This window comes from Rhinolophus sinicus, chromosome 6, assembly GCF_057876585.1.
Source record: "Rhinolophus sinicus isolate RSI-liver-muscle chromosome 6, RSI-T2T, whole genome shotgun sequence".
NCBI classification, from domain to species: domain Eukaryota; kingdom Metazoa; phylum Chordata; class Mammalia; order Chiroptera; family Rhinolophidae; genus Rhinolophus; species Rhinolophus sinicus.
In genome coordinates, this window is record NC_142506.1 from 69,068,521 (window position 1) to 69,093,099 (window position 24,579).

Here is a 24,579-nt window from a genome sequence, read left to right on the forward strand (position 1 = left end):
GCTCCGATGGTGGGGCGTGTGTGTGCTCCGACCTGGGACGGGGAGAAGCAGACGGGGAGGGAGGCCGCCACCCAGAGCCGCTCCGATGGTGGGTCGTGTGTGTGCTCCAACCTGGGATGGGGAAAAGGAGACAGGGAGGGAGGCCGCCACCCAGAGCCGCTCCGATGGTAGGTCGTGTGTGTGCTCCGACCTGGGACGGGAGAAGCAGACGGGGAGGGAGGCTGCCACCCAGAGCCGCGCTCTGCACTGAATGTTCTGCGCACGCTTCCCTTGGCATGTAGGTGTGGGGAGCCGGGCGCCGGCCGAGCCAGCCTGCTCTGGCATTTCACCAGTTGTAATTTGGGGGCCCCAGATGACGAGGCTTTCCTTTCTGTGTTAATATTTTTAGGAATTTGACAGCAAAAACAGAAAATGCTGTAAAATATGTTCAGTGTTTCTGATTCTTTGACTTGAAAAACCAAAGAACGTTTATTATCCTCAGTTTCTTTCTCTGACACCTCAGCCGACTCTTCCGTTCCCTTGGGAACAAGAATTAGCAAGCACTTTATTCATTAGTTTAAAAGATAACGTAGTTGTGTCCTTTTGCTTTCTTGTCATTCAAGCCTTCTTTTTTGTGTATTTCCTGTAGGTGAAGTGCTGGGCTTTGAAAATCTCGTCTTTAGCATTTTCGAATTTGTCCATGCTCTTCTGGAAAACAGCAAATTCAAAAGCACTGTTAAGAAAGCCTTGCCTGAGCTGATTTACTATGTTATCCTGTACATGCAAATCACTGAGGAACAGGTAAACGAGATGCATGTACAGCACACGTTTGGGAAGTCTACCTTGAATGTGACTCATAGGACCAGACAGAGTGTTTCTAAAAGCAGACACTAGCAGAGTAACTTCCTGTGGCATTCTAGGGACGCGTTCGTGTCACTGTGTTGCCAGGTCCCTAGGTGTTGGGGTGTCATCTCCTCCGGTATTGAGTAATTTGGTTCTCAGAATACTTTGACTTCACGTCTGTAGGTAGGGCCACTGACCAGAGGCCCTGACACCTGCAAGAACCTGTTCTTTCTCTCTAAATAGTGAGACACGGAGGTCCCGTCACCAGCCTGGTGCTGGGTCTGAATTAGACCAGAAAAGATCTCATAAGATAATGCTACTCTTTGATAAGCAGCACAGGAATCGACATAACTGTCACATTAAATATCCCATCAGACCTAATATGTTCAGAAAATTGGCCTGTCGAAGCGTCACAGCTGAGTGACGTAGCAAAGAGCCAGTGACGTACCACATTCTGAACTAGTGTCCTGGAGAGCGATAACCTTGTACTGACCTTGCTAGAGGATTCGCTTCTGTACATCAAAGAGGAAAGACTTGAAGCGAGGCTTTTGTTCTGGATGAACACAAAGCTTGAGGTCTTCCAGTGTGCGCGACAAAACGCGGGGCGTGACCTGGAGTGGCAGTCTCACCGACACCTGCCATCGTCATCTTTCAGATTAAAGTGTGGACAGCCAACCCGCAGCAGTTTGTAGAAGACGAGGACGACGACACTTTCTCCTACACGGTCAGGATTGCAGCTCAAGACCTGCTCCTGGTAAGGGGGCCACCTTGACGCCCCACCGGTAACCCTATGCAGGCCCTCAGCTTCTCCTCTTTCTAGACTCTGACTTTCTAGACACCTTAGAGTTTGGGGGCGAAAGAACAAGAGAACATCTCAAACGAAGTGTGAGACTCGGGAATTGCAGTCATAGCTCCTGGTTGTGATTGGCAGGTAACTGTTAGGTGCAGAGTGTGCAGAGGACAAGGTGCTTGATCAGTGAGGGCGGTTTGGAGGGAACCTTTCCATCGAACCCCCTCTTCAGCAGGAGTCTGGAGCACAATCCAGAGGTTGGCAAACTTAAACAAAAGTGAGATTGCCGGGCGGTGACACCCCGACACCAGCTCTCTCTGCCTGTGACGGGCTGCAGTTCCGTGGCGAAGCTGCCTTTGTGGGTGGCCCGTTTGTTCTCTGTGTTGTTGAATTCTTCTCATTAGACTTGAGTATTTCTGAGCTAAGCTCAGTGCATGGATTAGCCTGGATTTCCATGGTCAGGCTCCCAGAGAATAGTGTCAGGCCGTGGTCACCAGAGCTGGGTCTGTCGGAGCCTGGCAGCCTTCGGAAGGCAGCCAGAGGGATCCGCACATGTCGATAGCTTTCCATCGCCTGGGCACTCAGAAATACACTTATGCCCCGATGTCATCAGAGGCCTGACCAGAGCTGAGTGCGTGCACGGGGAAGAGTGGAACTCACGTTTGCAGCTTGCAGCTGAAATGGTCTTTGCTCCCACGGGGAGGCTTATTAGCCCGTCTCCTCTCCCCAGGCTGTGGCCACCGACTTCCAGAATGAGAGCGCAGCAGCCCTGGCTGCCGCAGCCACTCGGCATTTGCAGGAAGCCGAGCAAAGCAAGAACAGTGGCACTGAGCACTGGTGAGAGTGGGCACCAGGGGGGCCACGCAGTGGGGTGAGGGGACGTCACACGGGCGCATCTTGGGTCTCGGATCTGTGGAGCCAGGCTGGCTTTGTGCCATCTGTTAAAGCGGCCCTTTCCACCTTAAAATAACTGCCTGCGGTACCTTTATTTTCCCCATGTTTAAAAAGCCTTGAAAGGAAGTTCTGTGGCTTTGTTTTGAGTCAGAAAGCTCTTGTTACCGACTGTGGCTGTTTTCAGCCGTAGGTTTAGGTTGGAACGGCCGGTGGATGGGCTCTGGGTCACACTGTACTGGAGCGCCCTTTCCTGAACTGCTTCCCTCGCATACTGGTCTTTGCGGCAGTGTGGTTTGCTTTCCCCTCGTGCAGGTGGAAGATCCACGAGGCCTGCATGCTTGCTCTGGGCTCGGTGAAGTCCATCATCACGGACAGTGTGAAGAGCGGCCGAGTCCATTTCGACATGCACGGGTTCCTGACGGGTGTCATCCTCGCAGACCTCAGCCTCTCAGGTATGTCTCGGCACGGTGCCAGGCCTCTGGAAGACTTTAGGCCTGGCGTCACCTCAGTTACGTTGTCCACTGAGATAGGTAAGCCAGGCACGCACGTGTCCTTTGGGGGAAATTCTTCTTCCCGCCCTAGAACTCGAACTTATCTGCTCCCATAAAACAGCCCAGAGACCTTGGCTCGAGCTTCACCAACTGAGAGACTAAGTTTGCCTCGTTCTTCAGTCTTCCTCCCAAGCCAGCACTCAGGTCACAGCCGTTTTGCGTTGGAATAGAACGCACATCTGGCTGCTGTGCCCTGAGGGTCCTGGCTGAGTCCCGCCGGCAGCAGTAAGCCCAGGGTACCCTCAGGCAGTCTGTCCCCCTCATTCTTCCTGCTTGTTTCCTGTCGTTTCCTCCAGCTGTACTCTTGGCCAGTGTCCATTAATTAAAATGTTCCCTTCTCATGGCGCATTAACTCCCTGCCCTAAAGGAAAAGGTAGCCTGATGTTCTGGCAAGGCAGAGCGCCTACCGGCCGGCGTCTCCACCCTATCCTGGCTTCTGCCCCCACCATCTTCTTAGAAAACGCTGTCCCTGCCTCTGTGAGCACGTAGGCCCGGACACGGGGTGGTGTCTGTGCCATTCTCGGTCCCCACCAGCCCCTTCTCCACGGGTAGCCCTCGAAACACATCCTGCTCTGGCGAGCAGGTACTGTCGTGTGGAATGAAAGTGTTGGAATTTCTCAAACCCATCGACGTACTCTTTGTAGGATTTGTCCTGGCAAAGAATCTTTAAAAACTCATGGAGATCTGAGGATATTTGTGTGAAGACTGGCAAAACATTTAATATTGAGCTTATCTTCATGCCTACAGCGAAGAGCTTTCTGCCCCAGCCATTTTTAAACTTTTTGGTCTCAGTTCCCCTTTACACTTTAAAAAATTATCAGTGATCCCAAAGAGATCATTGAATTGCTGTGAATTTTATGTATTAATATTTAATATTAGAAATGAAAACGTTTTAAAATGCAAACACGCATCCCATTAGCTGGCAGAGCCGTGGTGTCACACACCATGTCACCCCTGGAAAACGCCACACGGCACACTGTGAAAGAATGAGCGTGACAGGGCAGGGCATGTCCTGGGACTGCTGTGGAAATCATTCTCACGTGCGGGGCTCCCAGGAAAGCTGCTGCTCTACGTTCTATAAATCGGTTTGCAACGGTTAGGCTGGCAGAGTGTTAGGTCCTGTTCAATAGGTCCCATCACATAAATGTTTATCATGCACGTGAGTAAGTTAAGCCCTGTGCCGGGCCAAGTGGTGTGGTCCTGTCCTCAGCAGCGTGTGGTGGGTGGGGGCGGTCGCCCTGACACCGGGGCTGGCAGAGCAAAGTACCTGACGTGTAGGAGGCTGAAGGGGTGGCTGACAGCGGCACAGAGCTGCTAGGGTTTCTTCAGCCCGCACGGACAGTTGGGTAATGCAGGGAGGGCTGCGGCCCAGAAACGGGACACGGGAGGTACGTTGCTGGGAGCATGTGTTCCCGAGATTAGGAGCCGTAGAGGGAGATCACGTCATGTGAGAGCCCCTGCTCTCGGGGCCTTGAGTGCCGTGCTGATGGAGGGGGTCTTTACTGGGTAGACTGGAACTTATTGGCATTTTAAATAACAGAATGCCAGAGCGATGGTTTATAATGTCCCGGTGGTGGCTCAAGAGGAGAACAGGCCGTGAAGACACTGAGAGGACTCACTAGTAGTGCAGCGGGAGGACGCGAGCTGGGTGGGACGGATGGGAAGCTTCTGTCTGAGCATCGCCATGGTCCCCTTCGCCGCTAGTGAGTGACCAGTGAAATGGGAAGGCGATTGTGCACCGCAGGCCACACGTTGGCTTTTCCCGTTCTCTCAGCTGAGTGTGTGTATTGCGTGGTATCCCGTTACTGTGACTAGGTGGGCCGTGGAGGGAAGGAGGGGCGAGGAACAGGCACGTGTACTGTCCAACCCCTAACTGCTCTCTCTTCCTCCCAGCGTCTCCTTTCCTCTTGGGTCGGGCACTTTGGGCTGCCAGTCGGTTCACTGTTGCCATGTCCCCTGAATTGATCCAGCAGTTTCTACAGGCAACAGTTAGTGGTCTTCATGAGACACAACCCCCATCAGTTCGCATTTCTGCTGTGAGAGCTATCTGGGGGTGAGTACGCCATGTTAGGGCGATGAAAACTATGTTGAGAGAAAATTACTCAGAATAGAGGCCCCAGACAACAGTTTTCCAGTGGACTGTGTTGCTTGGAAATTTCTGATGCAGATCTGCAGAGTGAACGTGGGACAGGAGAAGAAGCCGTACCAGCAACATGGCTTCTGGGACCCCCCGATGCGTCCTGTGCCCTCCTGCTCCCCAATCCCTGGGGATTCACCCCAGCTCGGGGGTCCAACGGCCTGGCGCTCTGGGACATGGTCACTCACATGGGGTGGCCCGGCAGTGAATTAGAGAACAGGAGGAGAGCTCAGGTCATGTTGTGGATCGATTGCTCTGTGTTAGAAACCAAAATTGGGATGATGTGGCCTGGAAACGCTGCCTGTTTCTTCCCAACTTTACCTCCCTGTCACTGCTCAGTACTAGCGGCTCAACTAGTCATTTATTTATATTCCTGCCCAGACCAGCGAGAGCATTGTTACTTTAAAGTCCAAATTTAAGAGTCTCAGTTGACACTTACCAGTTTGTGAAAAAACATTTATTGAGTATCTGGAGAGGGCCGTATTCCTGTGTTAGGTTTTTTTAACAGAAACGTTTTTATGGGCTTTAATTGCCACTCTGAAGATAAACCAAAGTAAAGACTTGTGTGATTTTAATAATCGTATCCCACTGGGCGTGGTAAACGGCACCCAGTAGTTATTGATTGAATAAGACGTGACTAAGGTGAGGGGTGTATGTATGGGAAATGTCAACCCTACAAACAGTACACCAACTTTATGTGTGCACAGAATGTTGATCTCATGTTAGGATGCACAAAAAACCCCAAAAGTACAAAATTTACATAATGTGGAAGCTAAAAAACAATTTCCTAGTAGAAAGCAGTTATGTTGGAAGAGATGTTTAAACGCTGTATTTGGGAAATAAGGAAATCGTAGATCCGAATCTTAGGAACGTGACGAAAGCAGGAAGTAGTCTGAGGAATCAGAGCATTTCATTTCATCTTCGTAATTTGGATATAATGACACGAGTGGGATTTACTCGAAAACAAAGTGGGAGACGGACGGAAGTATTTGCAGGCAGTAGCAAAGACCAAAACAGAAGTAAAGTAGAAAACAGAAATGGTCGGGGCCGGCCCAGTGGCTCAGGCGGTTGGAGCTCCGTGCTCCTAACTCCGAACGCTGCTGGTTCGATTCTCACATGGGCCAGTGGGCTCTCAACCACAAGGTTGCCAGTTCGAGTCGAGCCCTGCAACTAGCAATGGCAGCTGGACCTAGAGCTGAGCTGCACCCTCCACAACTAAGATTGAAAGGACAACAACTTGACTTGGAAAAAAGTCCTGGAAGTACACACTGTTCCCCAATAAAGTCCTGTAAAAAAAAAGAAAACAAATGGTCATGCTGACATGTATAAAATATACCACAGAAAGAGGTAGACACTCGGTAGAAGTAGCTTGGTGACGCTGCAGGAACACACACTGTCCGTGGGGTTGGAGGGATGCCCTGCTGAGTCACTCTTGCTTGCCTGTCTCCCAGTTACTGTGACCAGCTGAAAGCCTCGGAGAGCACCCAGGTCCTCCAGCCTTTCCTGCCCAGCGTCCTGGATGGCCTGATTCACCTGGCAGCGCAGTTCAGCTCCGAGGTCCTCAACCTGGTGATGGAAGCTCTGTGCATCGTCTGCACTGTGGACCCGGCGTTCACGGCCAGCGTGGAGAGCAAAATCTGCCCCTTCACCATCGCCATTTTCCTGAAGTACAGCAACGGTATGCCAGCAGGGAGGGGCGCCCGCCGGAGGCGGGGGCAGCGGCTTCAGGGGAAGAGCTCCCTGGGGCTGGTGACCTGCAGCACCGGAAGCAAAGAGCGTGGCTGTCAGTCAGCAGAGTTAGGTGCTGTCCGGGCGCCGGCCTCATGCTGGTCGGAGGTGGGGCACGGTCCTGAGTTAAGGGCTGCCGAGCACAGCAGTAATTCAGAGCTCTGACGACAGAGTCGGGGACTGAGCAGCTAAGTCCCAGGCTTCCTGCCAGAGGCCGAGAGCTGTAATTTAGAGACAGAGGCACTGAACAAAGACACATGCAGAGGCTTGTGAACAGAGCATTCCTCCCGTGTGTTGTGTGGCAGCACACATTTGAAAATGATGACGAGATGGATTACATCCATAAAATGGGATAATATGCAGCCTTTAAAAATCAGCCTTCAAAGCAACATTGAAAACAATGGCAGAGCTTATAGAATGTGAGTCGAGTTTTCGAGAATACATAGGACATAATCCCCAGTGTGGTTTTGTTTTAGCAAAGGATGTTTGTATAGATACGTATATAGGAAAAAGAGCAGGAAAAAACACACCAAAATGTTACGGGTACCATGTTTCCCCGAAAATAAGACCTAGCCCGGCAGTCAGCTCTAATGCGTCTTTTGGAGCAAAAGTTAGTATAAGACTAGTATTATATTATATTATATTATATTATATTATATTATATTATATTATACCTAGTCTTGTATTATAGTAAAGTAAGACAAGGTCTTATAGAAGACCCAGTCTTATATTAATTTTTGCTCCAAAAGACAAATTAGAATTGATTGTCCAACTGGGTCTTCGGGGAAACACGGTGGTTATCTCAAGGTGGTGGAATTATAGGAGTTTCCTTTCATATCTTCCTGCATTTTCTGTGGTGTGTTATTAATACTTTATTATCAGAAAAAAGATGGAGGATATTTATTTTTAAAGAGGGAGCTCCAGTGTTGAAGCTCAGAAGCGTGTGTTGGACTGGGGGTTGGTGACGGGACATGACGACGTCCCAAGCATTTCACTGGGTTTGCTCTCTCACCTACACACACCGCCTGGAGTGGTTTCCACCTGGCACTCGGAAATGCCCGTTCCCTGCAGCCGTCCCGTGGTGGTCCGTACACGGTCCACTTCCTCGTCTGCAGATGGACACGCAGTCGCTTCTGTTGTTTAACACAGGCAGGCAGCAGTGATGGGAGTGTCCCCTGCGTGGGCCTTGCCTGCTCGGGCGAGGGCCAGGCCGCAGCCCCATGCCCAAGGTGCTGCCTGGAGTCCCGGAATAATGGCTTCAGGGGTTCTGTCTCTCATGACTGCCCCTAGGACCAGACAGGCATCCTCCTTGACACACGGGAACCGGGAAAAGTCAGTGTTGGGCATTTTTTGAAACTTCCATGTGTGTTAAGAAAGTATCAGTGGGACTTTTTTTCCTTAAGCCTTTGGTTCCACGATCCATCTAGGTTTCCCGAGAATAAAGACAGTAAAGATTTGCCCCAGAAAAAGCCGCATTTGATTTTAGGGGTACCTCTCACTGCCTCCCCCTGACTTAGTGACCCCATGCTCACTGTGCCTCTTGGAGATTTGGCATCTCTCCTGTTCTTTCAGGTCATTCATGTGGCCCCACTAGGTCCCCGGTATGTGACACGTAACCCCAGCAGAAGTTGTTATGTAGGTTAGGGCCACACAGAAGCACATGCAGACCATCAGGCGGGGGTTCCGTGTTGCCTTGTCCACTTCAGACCCTGTCGTCGCCTCACTGGCCCAGGATATCTTCAAGGAGCTGTCCCAGATCGAAGCCTGCCAGGGCCCCATGCAGATGAGGCTGATCCCGACTCTGGTCAGCATCATGCAGGCGCCAGCGGACAAGCTCCCGGCAGGGCTGTGCGCGGTGAGTGGAGGGGGCGTGGGGGGCGGGGCTTCTGCCAGTGCCGCCTGCACAGCCCACCCCACTGACGGCAAACCCGGAGCACCGAGTCTCGGGGTGATTTCACTGGGCTCCTGTGCCCACAAGAACAGTGGGTGATTCTTGGGACTTTAAGGAAATGGCTCTTGGTCCAGAGGAGCCCTCAGTGGATTGGGCAGAGCGCCACCCCTACTCAGCACCACTGAGTGTCACTGGCTGTCTCGGCCACTGCCATGTACCACCCGCCCGCTGGCGGGACGTGAGGAGGCTGAGAGCTCCGCCCACCTCCTCATTCCTTTTCTCTCAGAAACGTGCTCTGGTTGCTGTGTTGCTCCCACACAGGAAGGAGCCTGGTTGTGGGGCACCCCGGCCCCATCGTGGAGGCAGTTCTGAGCCCCCTTTCTTCTCTCCTCAGACAGCCATCGACATCCTGACCACAGTGGTGCGGAGTTCAAAGCCCCCCCTGTCCCAGCTCCTCATCTGCCAGGCTTTTCCTGCTGTGGCACAGTGCACCCTACACACAGACGACAACGCCACCATGCAGGTATCTCACCACGTGACTGGACAGGGATGCCAGCCCCACAGGCACGGGCTCCTAGGAGGCAGGGAATTCGGACCGTTTCATGCTTCTGAGATCTAAGTCTCACATCCGTATTTACCCAAATATGTCTGCAAAAGCTGGTCGTTCATGCTTCGGGGGTTACGACTGTAGACATGTGGATACCCCCCTATGTCGGTGTCACTGCTGTGGAAGAGGTGGCAGCATAGGGCTTGGGCCATAAGGAGGTCTCTTCCGGATATTTCTTTTATTGGTAAAGTCAAAGTGATGGGCTTTTGGGAATCCTAGGTACCGGCAGTCCCCCAATGACTCCTGCTTCTTGGGTGTTTTTCCCGTCCCAGAGGTGGTCTTTGTGGTTACGACTGTGTGCTTGTCCACTGTCCCTTGTGATGAGAAACACGCATTCTGGAGGTAGCTGGGTAGGTAGGGCAAGGACTGAGTGTGTCTAACGGTGACTGGCTGACAGGCGCGGGGCTGAGCCCCACAGCCCTCGGGGCTCCGCACTCTCAGGAGGCGTCGGCCTCAGCGGCAGCGTTGGCCGTACGGACTGAGGCTCCTGCTATCTGCCCGCCTGTTGACGATCTTGCCTGCCACCCTTGTCTCCCCAGAATGGTGGCGAGTGCTTGCGGGCCTACGTGTCAGTGACGCTGGAGCAGGTGGCCCAGTGGCACGACGAGCAAGGCCACAATGGGCTGTGGTACGTGATGCAGGTGGTGAGCCAGCTCCTGGACCCCCGCACGTCCGAATTCACCGCGGCCTTCGTGGGCCGCCTCGTGTCCACCCTCATTTCCAAGGCTGGGCGGGAGCTGGGCGAGAATCTGGACCAGATTCTGCGTGCGATCCTCAGCAAGATGCAGCAGGCCGAGACGCTCAGTGTCATGCAGGTGAGGGGGGAGGGGTGGAGTCAGTGGTCAGGCCGTGACGCTGGGTGTCGCGGGGGGGGGGGGGGCGCTTCCCTCACGCCTGTCATGGGGTGGAGTCAGCGCACGGTCCTGGTTACCGTGCTCTCTGACTGCACTTGTAGGACAGTCAAGTGAAATCGTTCTGTGTGGGCTCAAGAAACGCTGACAAGGAAAGCTCCGTGCTTCTGTTTCTTGACTGCCGGCCCCACTCCCTCACCGCCTGTCTCGGAGATCGGTCTCCCTGAAGGGTGTCCCCTCTTGTCGCCTCCTAGTCCCTGATCATGGTTTTCGCCCACCTGGTGCACACTCAGCTGGGGCCCCTGCTGGACTTCCTGTGCAGCCTCCCCGGGCCGACCGGCAAGCCCGCCCTGGAGTTCGTGATGGCCGAGTGGACCAGCCGCCAGCACCTCTTCTACGGGCAGTACGAGGGCAAAGTCAGGTGGGGCTGCGGCGTCGCTCCTTCCCTGGCCGCACCTGGCGTCTCAGTGCCATGTCAGACGGCCCCTTCCTTGTATTCCTCTTCCCTTCTCTTTATTGCTAACCTATATGACCGGAAGAGCTGCCACCCTGAAATGCCCCCAAAGCAGCTGACATGGGGACACCATGTTTCCTCATCTGTCGGCTGGAGACCCTCTGCCTCAGACCTCACGCAGCCGGGCACTGTGGTGGCTTGTTCGCCTTCTGACCCCGGACTTTGCTCCCACCCATGGGTCCTGATTCCCCATCGCACCTCCTAGCAGGGACCCCAGTGTGAAGCTTACGCACACGGCTTTGCTCCCCAAGTCTTCCCATTGGAGCGTCTATGGACGCTGAACCCCAGCTGAACGGTCCTCCCTGAGAGTAGTGAGCAGACTTGTCACCGTCAGACAGCCTTAGCACGTGCCCGCTCAGCCCCTGGGCCCGGCTGGGGCTGAGTGACCCTCCGACCCCCCGCCAGCTCTGTGGCCCTGTGCAAGCTGCTTCAGCACGGTATCAACACGGACGACAAGAGGCTGCAGGACATCCGCGTGAAGGGCGAGGAGATCTACGGCCTGGACGAGGGCGTGCGCACCCGCTCCAAGTCAGCCAAGAGTGGGTGCCGCTGGGGACGCGGGGGTGGGGGCGTGCGCTGTCAGCTCTGCGTTAACTGTGACTGGTAGTGCGGGCTTTGGTGAGGCGCGGCAGAAAGCAGCAGGGGTGAGGGGTGAGCGGCGGGTCCGGACACGAGGGCCCTTCCTGTTGTTGGACATCAGGAAGCGTCCACTCAGGCACCAGGGACCCACCCGGCTTTGTTGGGGCTCTAGTACCAGTGACCCCGGTGCTTTGTGGGTGGTGAGTGCACGGCTGCTCTCGCGCCTGGGGCCTCCTCGCCCCCTCCGCTGCTTCTCCAGCGGCAGCTCGTGGGGCCAGCGCATGCTCGGCAGTTACTTGGCTCCAGCTTGCTTTCTGGCAAAAATGTCGCTCCTCTAGTTCCCAAGCTCTCGTGTCTCCCGACTTCTGAACCCTGGTGACACCAGGTGGACTGGAATTATGGAACTGTGCGTCGCTCTCTGCTGGCGGCAGGACAGGTGTTGCCAACAGTGAGCCCAGTGACAGCCTGCCTTTCTCTCCTTCCCAGACCCTGAGCGCTGGACAAACATTCCTTTGCTGGTCAAGATCCTAAAGCTGATCATCAATGAGCTGTCCAACGTCATGGAGGCCAACGCTGCCCGCCAGGCCACTCCTGCAGAGTGGAGCCAAGGTGCCCAGGCCGCCCCGCCCGGCTGCCCGCGCGTCACCACTGTCAGGGTGTCTGTGGGGCTGATGGAGTCGCTGCTCCGAGGCGTTCACTGCACCTGCTCTGGCCGGCGTGCTGGGCAGGCAGAGCCACTTTCAGGGAGGCAGCTGCCGCGGCCCTTCCAGTCTGGGTTCCCTCCAGAGCTGCTCAGCCCCTAATCGCCCGGCTCTTCCTCCCAACTTCCTGGGAGGTGTGGCCATCCCTGGTTCCTCCCACCAGGGACTGCAGGCCACGTGGTGGACACCCGTTGGGCTCTCTGCCCCGGCCTGTTTGGGTTCGGGAAGGGACAGTGTGTGCGTTACAGCAGCTGCTTCTCGTCTCCACGTAGATGACGGCAATGACATGTGGGAAGACCAGGACGAGGAACAGGACGAGGACGAGGAGGACGGCTTGGCTGGCCAGCTCCTCTCCGACATTCTTGCTACGAGTAAATACGGTGAGCGGTTTGAGGAGAGGAGCGGTGGGAAGTGCCTCTTCTGCGCGTGCGGTACGGGAGGCGGGCGCCAAAAGGGCATCGGTGTCGGTGGGCCCCCCGCTTCCCGTCAGCCACACCCGGTGACGCCTGTCCCCCGGCCTCTGCCTGAGCCTCCCTCCCGTGCGGCTGTGTCTCACAGAGGACGATTACTACGAGGACGACGAGGAGGACGACCCTGACGCCCTGAAGGACCCTCTCTATCAGATTGACCTGCAGGTGAGACTGTCCAGGGGACGTCTTGCAAGTGACAGTGTCTCAGGCCCCGGATCCAGGGACATGGGCTCAGACCCATTTGTCACCCACCCTGCAGCCTCAGGGCCGAGTCCCTGGCTTGCTGCGTGGTCACAGGCTCGGGGAGGGCGGGGACTTTCCCCGGCGTGTTTCCTGCCAGTGCTGTGAAGGCTGGAGGATGACAGGCGTTCTTGGGGAGCTGTGCTCCCCGGGGGACCTGAGTCTCTGGGTGGAGGCTAAACTCGACCCCAGGAGTAGACAGCCCTGCCTCAAGCGCCGGCCTTTGTCTGAACGCCCGAGTGCCCTCCTCCCCTCGTGGTTCTCATTAGAGCACACGGGTGACCCGGGGCCTTCGTGACACCAGCGTCCTCCCTCCAGGCGTACCTCACGGACTTCCTCTGCCAGTTCGCTCAGCAGCCCTGCTACGTGATGTTCTCCGGCCACCTTAACGACAACGAGAGGCGGGTTCTACAGACCATCGGGATCTAGAGAACGAGCCTGTCCACGCTGGCCTGTCCGCCTGGCCCAGCCACCAACCAGTTTGCCGCCCTCGGGCTTGGAGATGCACTTTCTTCTCCACCTAGAGTGGCCTCCGGACTCTCGGCCCTTGGCCTTTGCAGAGTGACAGTGACGACCATTCAGACCAAGCTCGCAGTGCTGTCACGTGGGAATGCTGGAACAAAGGACACCTCTCAAAGCCCCCCGGAAGATCCCCGAGCTCTAGAGCCCTTTCCTCTCCACGAGCGCCCCCACCTGTGTCCTTCCGGGCCTCTGCCAGCCCGTCCAGAAACATTGCCCACGACAGTCGTGGCCAGGGCTTATTGTGCCTCGCCGGGCGCACAGGAAGTGACCGTCTGTTCCAGATCACCCGCTGGCTTTCACAGGACGTCGGATGTGCTCAGATAGGAGTGCCCTGGAGAGCGGGTGCTCTCTGCCCTCCTGCTCAGGCGTCTGGGTTCTCGGTAGGAACGGCAGGAGCAGCCCTGGCTGCGGCGCGAGGCCTTCCCTCCTGCCGGCAACACTACGGCTCCCTGTCAGAGGACTCACCTTGTTCCTGCCTCTTTGCATGACAGCCCCTCCCCGAGCTGTTCCTGTGTATACAGACGTGCTCACACTCAAAGGAAGCCAGACACATGGCAATTTGTTTTTCCTCTTTTAGGAAAAAAAGGGGGAAAACAGATTTTTTTACAAGTCCACCTGACCCAACTATATTTAATACGCCTCCCACACGTTTCCACAGACAGTCAGTCCAAGGTTACTCCCTTCCCCAGAGACCCTCTGAAGTGGTTAAGTTGTAGCCCTGAGATTTGCAGCGCGTATTTTTCTAGGAGAGTAAAGTAATCTTTACAAATGAACTCAGTCCACATGATACGAGGGGTCTCAGCCCCTCTGCCTCTGTGCCCTTGAGAAGGAAGATGAAATACAGGAAGGACTGGGTGGAAGCCAGCTGCCCCAGCCGCAGGCGACGCCGAGAACGGGTGCGGTCCCGTCGGTGTCTAAGGAGGTCCCTTCACTGGGAACTTGATCTGCCGTGGGTCCAAAGGGTGAGAGGATAGAAATCAGGCAGTGCCCCCCCCCCCCACGGCAGTCTGAGATTGGTGTTGTCACAGGAAGCGGAATGGGAAGTGTGTGCAGCTCTCCATTGTCAAGGGAAGGGCCCCGCCGTGGGGCATCCCCCTGCACACGTCCACGGAAGCCTGAAGATTCTGTGGCCAGTGCTGTCCTTGTGTCCAGCTCCCGCGGGGGTGGGAGGCGGGCGGTCAGCGCTCGCTGCCAGCCAGCTCTGCGCCCAGGACAGCCTGTCCCTGCGTCGGGGAGGCCCTGATGGTGGAGAACCATGGCAGGTCTGGCCCGCTGGTTCTCAGGAAGCCAGCCGGACCTCGAGACTCCGTCCGTAGCAACCGCAAGGCCATGCGGAAGGTCCAGTGCTCACGGGCAAAGCAGCCCTCGGCTTTGGCACCGAAGCGTGGTCTCGTTTCGGCAGCACCGGGCTGCTGAGAGCCGGTGTGTGGGGCTCCCACACGGAGACTGGTGCCCTCCTGGTTCCAGGGTAGGACTGGTCCTGAGGAAAGAGTCCTCGTTACCGTGGTGGGGTCACCCTGCCGTCCGACCCCGTGGTGTGCAGGCACTTCCTGTGTTTCTGGAGCGTCTCGCATCGTCCCTTGTCACCTTTGCAGCAGGTGCGCAGTGGGTCATGCCCACTGCTGACGAGGACGACGTCTGAGCAGGAAGAAGAGGTCTGCCCCAGGCCGTGGGCTGACCACAGGTGGACTGGGCTTCTGGGTGTCTGCTGTGTCTGGCTTCGTCCTGGAAGGGCAGGGCCGGGCGAGCTGGTTAGAAGGAGTTGGCAAGCCGGGCGTGTGAGTGGAGCCCTGGGCTGCTCTGACACGTCAGGTCGGGCCCCACCGAAGAGCACCTGGAGGCGTAGGGCTTCCCAGGAGTTGGCTCACCTCTCAGTGGGGAGAATTGAAGGGGAAATGGAAGACAGAAGGAGGGAAAGGCCAAGAAAGAAAGCCGGGATCGCAGATCCCTGAGCTCTCAATGACGTGACTGCGGCGTGTGAATGAATGACCCCAGCAGACAGGTGAGAGTGAGACGGGCATCGCTGGGGGCGTAGACGCTCAGTGTGGGCTTAGAGCCAACGGTCCAAACTACCTCACCGTCTGATTTTGTTAACGCGCTGGAAAAATCTGGACACGGTGAAATGAAAGCATTAGGGAGACAAGTTGGTACCTGGCCACCAGCCATCAGACTGCGGGTTGAGCCCATGAGGGAGGGGCTGTGATGGCCCCCGGCTGTGCTTTGTCCTTGTCCCCTCCAACAGCCAGGAGAGGGTTTCTTGTGCCTTCCCCATTTCCAAAGAAGCAGGCTATTGACGGAAGAATCTGCTAGGTAAGGGGTTGCTACTGGTCGCATTTTTGGATAACAGGAAACCTCTGGAATCGGCAAGCTGTGAAAACGCACAGATTCTAAGTGTCAGGTATTCTCACAAAGAGCAGGTTGACAAGGCATCCGTGAAAGACGGTGAGAGGTACAGAGGGGAGACCGCTCCTGGCGATTCTGTGTGCCACGCGTGTCATGTTGGGGCTGTCTGCGTGTCCTCAGAGCTCCAGTGTGGCCTGGGCTGTGTGACTGTCAGAGTGTGGGACTCAGACGATCTCGTTTAGACCGTCGAGGGCGTGGGTGGTTTTGATTTCCCCACGTATAGATTGGTGGCACGAGGCACAGAGATACTGTGTTACCTGCGTAAGGTCACAGCAGGTGTGTGATTTCAGTCCAAGTAGACTGGACTTTCTGCCGGTTCTCTCTCCTCTGTGCTGCCAGGCAGATGAGGGGAGGACGTTCCAGGGGAAAGAGTCTGAGGAAAGATCGTCATGGAATAAATTGCCTTTTCTGAGCTTCTATTGGCGTTTCTGGTTCACAGGGCTCTGAGGCAGACAGACAGGAAGGAGAGGGAGGGCAGGTGGTGACGGGCCCTCTCCGGGGAAACAGCTGACATGCTCTGGTTTGCTCTCAGACCCATTTTACGTCAATCCAGATGTGACTGCAAGGGTGACGTGGGACCTGGGTCGGGGCTGGGAGACCACAGCAGCCGGGTGATGGCGGTGGGCACCAGCGGGAATGACGTGGGACAGATTCGGTAGTGAGTTGGCACTGGGCAGAGGCGAGCTTGCCCGAAGTGAGCGCCATGAGACAGTAGAAGTGCCCCCAGAAGCTGACACCCGTTGGCAGTCACCCATCCTGGGAAAACCTCCCTCCACGGGTGGAGAGCAGATGGGAACCACACTTGGTCAGGATCCTAGTGGCACAGCAGCCAGAAGGACCTGTCGGTGACAGTCCCAAACCCGGATTCTCTGCCTGTGACTGCTGCAGCTGCAATGCCAGCCGTCTAACAGGGACCCCATCTTCTAGTTGGGGGTTTGTGAGTAGGTGAGGAAGGGCGGCATTACTGTGGTCTTCCTGGGGTTCAGGCTGCACCCGGCTTTCCAGCCCGTCTGCCACATGTGGTTTGTGCTGTAGCAAGTGCCGTGAGGGCCTGGCTGGGGGTCCTCCGTGGTCCCTTCAAGTCGAGAGTTGCTGACACGATGTGATCCCATAGGTGGAGGGAGGAAGCTGGGGCGGTGACACCCCTCGCCTCCTTGGTGTAGGATGGGGAACTTAGCACCCACCTCAGAGGAGCCTCAAGCGGTGAAGTGTCTCATCCTGTGTCCCCGTGTCCCCACCAGCCGTAGCGGGGAGCCCTGGTGCCTCACTGGATTAGAGTGGCTCAGTGCAGGTCAGATGCTGCTGCAAAGTCAGGGTCTCGGTGACCAAGGGGAGGATGGCCCTCCCTGTCTGGGGAGCAGGGCAAGTGGGAAGGCTGCCGCCCTGCTGGGCAGACCCTGACCCCCTCTGATTGGAAGTGACCGCGTATTGGTTCCGTTCGCTAAGCCTTCTCCTCCCCTGGTCCGAGGACAGCCCCACGCTGGGCACCTCTGCAGCACGAGGGCAGAACTGGCAGACGGCTGGGCCTGTGGGTTCTGTGGTGAAGGCCTGGGGTCTTGGACAAAAAGGGAATGTGGGGGAAAGGGGTCCCAGCAGACAAGGAGGGAACAGAAGTCCATGGGGTGTGTGGATGGTGAGAACTGTGCCCTAAGCCTGGCAGGGCACCTGGAAACGACAGGACTTTCTAAGGAAATGGTGGTGCGTGGTCCCTGGACGTGGGGCAGAGAGCCGTGTGGACGGACGGCCTGGGGGGGCTCACCTCAGCCTCGCCAGGACCTTTCTGTGAGCCTGGGGAGGACCCTGATTCCTCTTTCCCAGGTTCACGAAAAGGTCCCCCAGTAAGACTGGTTCCTGCCCGGCCAGCCAAGTAGAGACGGGCTGCGCTGACTCAGCCGCCGACGGGGAGAAGAAACGGCGTTTCTCCTGCCCTGGCCTTTGTGACGTTGCACGGGGCCTGTCCCTCAGCCCGGGTCAGGTCCACAGGGCACCAGTTCCCGGCCAGCCCTCGCCGACTCAGGCGTCCTAGTGGATCTGACTGAGCCATGGTCCCTTCACAAGTGAGGAGCGGGGACCAGGGGGTGGGGTACCCATCAGCACAGCAGGCCCCGTTCTCAGCTAGTGGCTAAGCGCAAACCCCAGCCAGACGGTCCTGTATCAGCGGGTGATTTGGCGAGTGCGATGAAAGACCTGTGCAGCTCCATTCCCTAGGCCACCGACCAGGCATAGTCTTCCTGTTTCGGGGTGACGGCTAGAAGTTGCTAATTAAAGAGCGCTGCCTCGCGTGAGGCTGTTAGATGGTACTGTCTACTCCCAAGTCCACTGCCATTCTCGGTGCCCAACCTGCCGTGACAGCAAGTCTCGCCAAGAAAGAGCCAGGCTTCTGCCGTTCCGGCAGCTCCCCCGTGCATGTGGCAAACACACCCAGGTGGGAAGGGTGGGCGACGGCTGAGGCCATGTCCCTAAGCGGTTCCCGGGAGGGGGTGGGGACAGACGGGGACAGCTGTAAACAGCCTTCTTCCTCTCACCCCCAGATCCCAAAATAGCCCTGTCTGCCCCCCTCCCTGCCCCGAGCTGGCAGGGCTATAGGCAGAGTAGGTGCCCTTCAGCGGTCCCCTGGCTCCCTCTGCCCACGGGCTGGGCTGGGTGGATAATTCGCTGCCCTCTCCACACAGGCTCCCGTTGGGAGTGAGGGCTGGGCACCAACGTTCCCCCGAGTGCATGCGGTTTGCCAGGCGTAGCGTGGAGCATTCTAGACCCAGCGTTTAGGGAGAGGCGGCGGGTGGAGAGGCATGGCCTGGGCCTCGAAGTCACAAAAGCCCATTTCAAGTCCCTGCTCTGAGCTGGAAAATTCACTATTTCCAGCCAGTTTCTTCTGCACAATGGGACAGTCATCCGTACTGTTAGCTGCGAGTGTGATTTCCAGGCGCCTTGGGGGATCCTGCCCCGGGCCCAGTCCATCTTCTGTGTCGTCTGGTCACAGATTAGTGTCTGCCTCCCACTTTCTAGGACCCATCCCCTCACGGGGGCCAGGAGACGGGCTTGGTGACAGGACGCTCCTGCGTGCTTTTACCTGGAGCAGGTATCGTGAGGCCTTCCAAGCCTAAAGACGCCCACCACCGGCCAGGCCCGTGGCCTCTCGGGACTCAGGCCCACCTGGTGACATAGCCCCAGGTGCCAGCGGCCCCACTAAGTGCCAGCTCTCCCTTCTGGCCTCGTCTGTCACCTCCCATCCAGTGGCCTAGAATTTTTCAGTGAGAAAGTCACTGATGCTGCTGAGAGCATCAGCCAGGCGTTGGAGGAAAAGAATAGGAAAGGAGTAAGAAGGAGGCGTTTCAGGAGCGTGTGGCTTTGTTTAGGTTGGTTTTGTTTTAATAGGAGACACTCGAGGTTTTGTGGGAAGGAGAAGGTAAAGGCCCGGAAGAGAAGGGACAGTGAGGACAGGATGGACCCCACGGGTCTACGTGGCCCCTGGCGGGTCCGCCCGCCCCCTGAGTCATTTAGCCAACGGCAGTTCCTAGGCCAGGGCTGGGTGGCAAGTGACCCACGACTGCCTGGTCCCTGCGTTCATGGCATACCGTCTAGGGGTGGTGGCTTGAGAGATGTCCCCCTGTGCCCTCTGCACTTACATGTCCTGCATGAGCAGTTAGACCTCCCCCCCCCCCCCCATCAGACCAGCAGCCACTCCCTGGTGCAGGAGCTGAGCCTGTCCCCTGGGCGGGGTACGAGCACCCTCGGGCCCAGGACGGGCAGCTCGTCTGTGACTGTCTTCCCCTAAGCTATTCAGGTTGTGGGGTCCCCTCACCTCAGAACCCCTGGAACTCATCCACAGCTCCTGCTGTTGGGCCCAGGGACACACTGTTGCCCCTGCCGTCTGGCTGGTCTGCCGTGAGCGAGTCCTGTAACTGGAGCCCTTCCTCTCCCCGAAAAGCAGGGTGACGACAGCGCATGCCCAGGGAACTGCGGGGTCTCAGATAAGGTACACGTCCTCGTGCTTTGGAAAGGGCTGTGTGTGGCCAGGAGTTAAGGCGGGCGTTCTATTCTCTCCCTAGCCTGGCCTGCGGGTTCGGGGCAGGCACCCCATGTAGCATGGGGCTGTCCCCAACACTCAGGTACATTTGTAAGGCGACTGATTCCCCCACCCTAAAACACTATCTGACCTGTGACCCCTGCCCTCTGCTCCCCTGGCCATAGAGTGTTTCTGCAGGACCGTTCTCTGAAAAGGGGGTGTCTGCCTGGATGGGTCCCAGGTGGCCAGCAGCCTGCCATCCCACTAGTGAGGCCATAGGCTGGTACATGCCAGCACTGCCCACTGGGAGGGGGAAGGGGCCATCTCAGGAAGCCAGTGCAGCTGGCAGGGTCCAGGCCTGTGGGCACAGTGGGGACACAGCTGCCTGCCTTTCAATGGGTGCCTGTGTTCCGGGAGTGGAGGCGGGGTGACTCCGGCCTCTCTTCCCTCCCCGCCCCCCACTGGATGCCCCAGGCTGGACGTTGGGGCACAGGAAGGTCCAGCCCTGCCCCTCCAGGGTTGGCCACGCGCTTTGGCCTTGGTACCAGAATCAAGGCTTCTGGGGTCTGCGAGCCTGACTGGGCGCAGCAGAGGGGTGAGGCGTGGGCCTCAGCTCCCATGCAGGAGCCAGCGCTGAGCTGGGACAGGCACGGGTCGCGCGCGTGGGGTTGTGAGCTCGCGGCTGGGGGCGTGGCCGGTGGGCGGGGTCACGGCGCTGGGACCTGTCAGTCCGGGCCCCCAGAGACGAGCCTGCCCCGCAGCACCCCTGCCCGCGCCATGCCGCTCGCTGTGATCGCCCTCCTGGTGCTGGGGGCCCCCGTGGGTAAGGGGCGGGAGCCAGGCCTCAGGTGGGCTGGGCGGAGGGGGAGTCCTCAGCGCGGGGTCCCCCGAGACCCTTGGGCTACGAGTCCACTGGGAGCGGGAGGGAGAGGCCCGGAATCCGGGCCCTGGGAAGCTGACCCTGGGGTCGGGGTCGGGCTGAGATCCTCAGGGTGGACACAAGAAGCAGCTCTCAGGTTCCAGCTCCCAGCGGCTGGGGCCACGGTAGGGGGGGTTTACTGCGGGGGACCCCTGGAGGGGCCCTGGGAAGGGGCCCAGGGGTGGGGCTACAGGCAGCCAGAAAAGCAGCCTGGTAGCCGACTCCCCGCCCTGCCAGTGCTGGCCGGTACCAGCTGCCTGGGGTACCTGGATGAGAACGGCTCCTGGCACCCGGGGTTCAGCTGCCCGGCCTTCACCTTCTGCTGCGGGACCTGCCACCGCCGGTACTGCTGTGGGGACCTGAACCTGCTGCTCTCCAAGTGGCAGCAGAAGCACTGCCAGGGCCTCAGGTGGGCCGGCCGCGCCACTCCCCCGTCCTCTCAGGCTGTCCTCACTCCTGCCCTGCCGGGTCCACCCACGTTCTCATGGGAACCCTGGGCTCCCACTTGGTGACGAAGCTTGGTGTCAGGGCTCCCAGGAGCAGCCTGTCGGTGTGATCGGGTGCCTGGGGGGGCCGAGTGTCCCAGGTCCTTCCGGGAGCCCTCCCCTGGTCCTGTCAGACCCTGTGGAGCCAGGACTAGGGTCACAACCCAGACTGCAGTGCAGTTTGTGGAAGATGCTGTAGCCAGAGGTGGGAGACCGGGGTTCATTCCCAGGCCACTTCTCCCTCGCTGTGGCCTCGGGTTATGGTGTCCTCTTTGTAAAATGAGGGCCCGCTAGTATGAAACGTGGGGCGGCTATGAGTTTGGACCGGGATCTGAGAACGATGCCTCTTGGTTCCACGGCACCTTTCAGTGCTGCTGTGAGCTGCAAGTCCCCAGCGCCCCACGCCGGCCGGGGGACTGCACAGCCTCGTGGGAAGCAGGGCCCCCTTGGTCTCACCCAGGCCCTGGCCAGAGCCCACACTCCCCCAGGCCTCGGCTGCCGCAGCCCCATACCCAGGGCCCGTAGCAGTGCTGCCGGCTGAGGGGCCTGTTTTCTGCGTCAAGTCCCAAGGCCCTGGCAGGTGTCGCCTCCGCTGTGGCCCTGTTTGTGGCCGTGGTCATCACCAGCCTCTGCTGCTGCCTCTGCACCGGCTACCACCTGCACCGCCGGCGCCAGCAGCTGCACAGCCTCTTTGAAGGTAGGGACCATGCACGCGGGCCTGGGGACGGGGCTGAGCCCGTGTGCACACGCCTGCCAGCACGTAGCCCCAGCGAGGGTCACGTGTGGGCCCGCACTGTACTGTACGCTGCGCTCACACGCTAGTACTCAGACGCCAGTGTGCCGCCCTTTGGGGGGGGTGCATGCGAAGGACTCCCAGAACGTGCAGGGGTGGCGCTGACTGGTGTGCCTGCCCGAGTGTCGGCATGTGACTGCAACATGCCCAGACCTGCTGACACCATATGGGAGAGCAGAGTGGCAGAGAAGGGCTGGGGGACCCCTGGGGGCTGCTCTGCTAGATTTCAGGCCGCCCCCCCCCCCCCCCCCCCGCTGCTGCCCTTTCCTCGTCCAGGTAGGACAGCCCCCTGGCTGTGCTGACTGGCTCGTGGGGTCTCAGACCTGCTGGGGAAACTACGCTAAACACAGATGGGCCCTTGGAGGCCGCGCCAGCCCCTGCACAGCTGGGAGGCCCGGGCAGCAGGGCCCAGAGGGCAGAGCCCAGAGGTGGTCACCTGGGGCAGGAAGAGGAGGTGCCCCGTGGAGGTGGCGCTTTCAGTGCTGCTCCTTGTCCCCAGTCCAGGCCATTCCAATGACAGGCCCTGCAGCCCTGCAGCCTGGCTTCCTGTACCCACCCACTGGCCCTTCCCCGCACCCACTCTACCCGGCCGGACCCCCTGCACACAACCCTGCAGGTAAAGGACCAGCCTGCTGCCCCTTGTCCCGCCTGCTCCCACCCCTGCACTGGGACGTCCCCTGCCCCCTCTCTCACCCCAGCCCCGTCCCTCCAGCTGGAGACTTCCTGCTCCCAAGGCCTCCTGCAGCCTGGGGCTGGGGGTGGGGGTACTTCACACCCTGCATGCCCCGACCTTCATCCCTCTTGCTTTCAGCTCCACCCCCGCAGGTGCCACCACAGCCCTCCTACCCAGGAGCCTAAGGAGCCAGCACTGTGCCTGCTGCCCCTTCACTGATGGCCCTGCTGTGTCATGGGCAGGGGCCCTCCGCTCAACAGGCCCAGGCCAATCCCTGCCCTGTGCCTTCCTGGGGACCGAGCCCCAAGGATGTGGGACTTGGTCATGAATGAGGGCCAGGTGGGTAGGGCTTGGGTTCGTGGACTGTTTGTGCCAGGGCCAGGAGGACATGAAAGCCTGGGTCACAGCCCCTGCTTCCTTATGGCCCCTCTGCTCCCAGGGTGCCTGCTGGTGCCACTGTGGGCAGAAGCCCTGCTCCCAGCCACCCCACTGGATTAAAGCTGTAAGGACACAGCTCACTGCTGGCAGCTGCCCATCCCTGAAGTGGGAACCAGGGGCAGGGCTGGAGCAAACGCCACCTTCACCACACCACAGGCAGGGCCACTGCAGGCTGAGGACGCTCAGGTCTGGTTCCCACTGCCAACGAGGTGGATTCTGCTCCACTGGGAAGAGGGCGCCCATCTGTACCACAGAGCTTGCTGCGGGCTGTTCCCCTTTGGGGCCACGTAGATTGCGTTTGGCCCCGTGACTGTCTGACCTTGTGTATGTCTCTGAAGGTCCCCAGGTCTCAGTTTGCTCATCTGCAGAAGGGGTCTGTCATAAGGGTGGAATACACATGTGAACTTCTCCTTCCTCCCTCAGCAGAGGGCCCAGGACACACTGGTGCAAGGTGCTTGTCACCTGCCTTGCATCCTCGGGACCCCAGCAGGTCACCTCCCTGAGGCCCATGTCAGTGCCAGCCACTGGGATCTTCCTGTGCATCCCCTGCCTGCTATCCAGGGATACCAGGACTTGTTGGGTGACAGAGCCAGGGAAAGGAGTGTACAGGTTTTAATTCAAGTGGGAAAAGTGCTGACTGCACAAAGCACCGCCAGCCAGCTACTTCCTGTCCCGCCTGTCCCCATCCCCCCCCCTCGGTTTCCTCCCCTCTCCACCACAGGCCCCCACTCCTGGCCCCCCAGGATGCCTCAGGCCTCTGGGCTCCTGCTAATGCTGGGGCCACAGATGCAAATCCACCTTCTTTCTGAAGGTGGGGGCAAGACTTGGGAGCTGGGGCCACAGGTGTCCTGGCTCCACACTCAGGAGAGGGCATCCGTGGGTCATCCCAAGGTTGGGAACCCTGTCTCCTCTCTCTCCTGAAGCTGGGAGGTGATTTGCAGGATAGGTTTTCTGAGTCTCTCGGGATCACCCTGCTCCTCAGCTAGTACCCCTGAAAGCCAGGCAGCCCCCCAAGGCCAGGCAGGTAGAGGATGGGAGCAGCAGTGGGGGTCTCTGGGATGGGGGTCTCCATGGTGTACATGGGTCCTTCCTCCCAGGGAGGGAGCCAAGACCCTGAGAGGAGGTGGGAGGCAAGTGCACTGCATTGCGGACGCGGTTGGGGGCAGAGCTCAAAGGGAAGGCAGGGTTCAGATGCGGGCAGAGGTCCAGGGTGCAGTGGGGGCCAGGAGGGAGCTGAGGAGGCAGCTGGAAAGCACCCACTTGGGGGGACGAGGGATAAAGGGAGAAGGAAGCAGAGGGGTCTGGAGAAGGTGAGCGGGCTGGGTGAGGGGAAGCTCACCGCTAGGGGCGGATGGAGGCCCTGTCACCAGCCCTGGTCGCAGAGGGTTGGGGACCCGCGTGGGAGAGGAGGTGGCAACACGTGACACGCAGGCTCGGGGACCTCGGTGGTCCAGAAGCGCGGTGGGTGGTGCCCGCTTCCAGACCCTATGCTTCTTAGAAAAGGCCCCTTGCATGACTGTGACGGCGGGCGGGGCAGGAGACCAAGGGGACCTCGCTCGGTGCGC

The 24,579-nt window shown here is 58.3% G+C and overlaps 2 protein-coding genes across 5 annotated transcripts in view; both read left to right on the forward strand.

Annotated features, from left to right (window-relative positions):
• Nucleotides 1–16,119, forward strand: part of IPO9 (importin 9) — a 34,897-nt gene extending 18,778 nt beyond the window's left edge. For both annotated transcript variants that reach the window (XM_074317119.2, XM_074317121.2), the window contains 15 exons: nucleotides 629–780; nucleotides 1,478–1,576; nucleotides 2,343–2,449; nucleotides 2,819–2,958; nucleotides 4,951–5,110; nucleotides 6,646–6,872; nucleotides 8,629–8,777; nucleotides 9,208–9,336; nucleotides 9,960–10,235; nucleotides 10,526–10,692; nucleotides 11,191–11,324; nucleotides 11,851–11,973; nucleotides 12,338–12,445; nucleotides 12,624–12,700; nucleotides 13,094–16,119. In XM_074317119.2, the coding sequence (XP_074173220.1) occupies nucleotides 629–780; nucleotides 1,478–1,576; nucleotides 2,343–2,449; nucleotides 2,819–2,958; nucleotides 4,951–5,110; nucleotides 6,646–6,872; nucleotides 8,629–8,777; nucleotides 9,208–9,336; nucleotides 9,960–10,235; nucleotides 10,526–10,692; nucleotides 11,191–11,324; nucleotides 11,851–11,973; nucleotides 12,338–12,445; nucleotides 12,624–12,700; nucleotides 13,094–13,204 (2,159 nt within the window). In that variant the 3' untranslated portion in view covers nucleotides 13,205–16,119. The remainder of the gene's footprint in view (nucleotides 1–628; nucleotides 781–1,477; nucleotides 1,577–2,342; nucleotides 2,450–2,818; nucleotides 2,959–4,950; nucleotides 5,111–6,645; nucleotides 6,873–8,628; nucleotides 8,778–9,207; nucleotides 9,337–9,959; nucleotides 10,236–10,525; nucleotides 10,693–11,190; nucleotides 11,325–11,850; nucleotides 11,974–12,337; nucleotides 12,446–12,623; nucleotides 12,701–13,093) is intronic.
• Nucleotides 16,120–16,253: 134 nt separating this feature from the next.
• SHISA4 (shisa family member 4) lies at nucleotides 16,254–23,089 on the forward strand. Of its 3 annotated transcripts, none has more exons than XM_074317126.2 (5): nucleotides 16,254–20,301; nucleotides 20,863–21,034; nucleotides 21,674–21,807; nucleotides 22,408–22,519; nucleotides 22,715–23,089. In XM_074317126.2, exons 1-5 carry the CDS (start codon nucleotides 20,172–20,174, stop codon nucleotides 22,902–22,904), a joined length of 738 nt encoding a protein of 245 aa, XP_074173227.2. In that variant the 5' UTR covers nucleotides 16,254–20,171; the 3' UTR covers nucleotides 22,905–23,089. The 3 variants fall into 3 exon arrangements, with proteins under 3 accessions (XP_074173227.2, XP_074173228.2, XP_074173226.2); XM_074317127.2 differs by lacking the exon at nucleotides 16,254–20,301 and adding an exon at nucleotides 20,308–20,529 and having other exon boundaries at nucleotides 22,403–22,519; XM_074317125.2 differs by lacking the exon at nucleotides 16,254–20,301 and adding an exon at nucleotides 20,308–20,529.
• The last annotated feature ends 1,490 nt before the right edge of the window (nucleotides 23,090–24,579 follow it).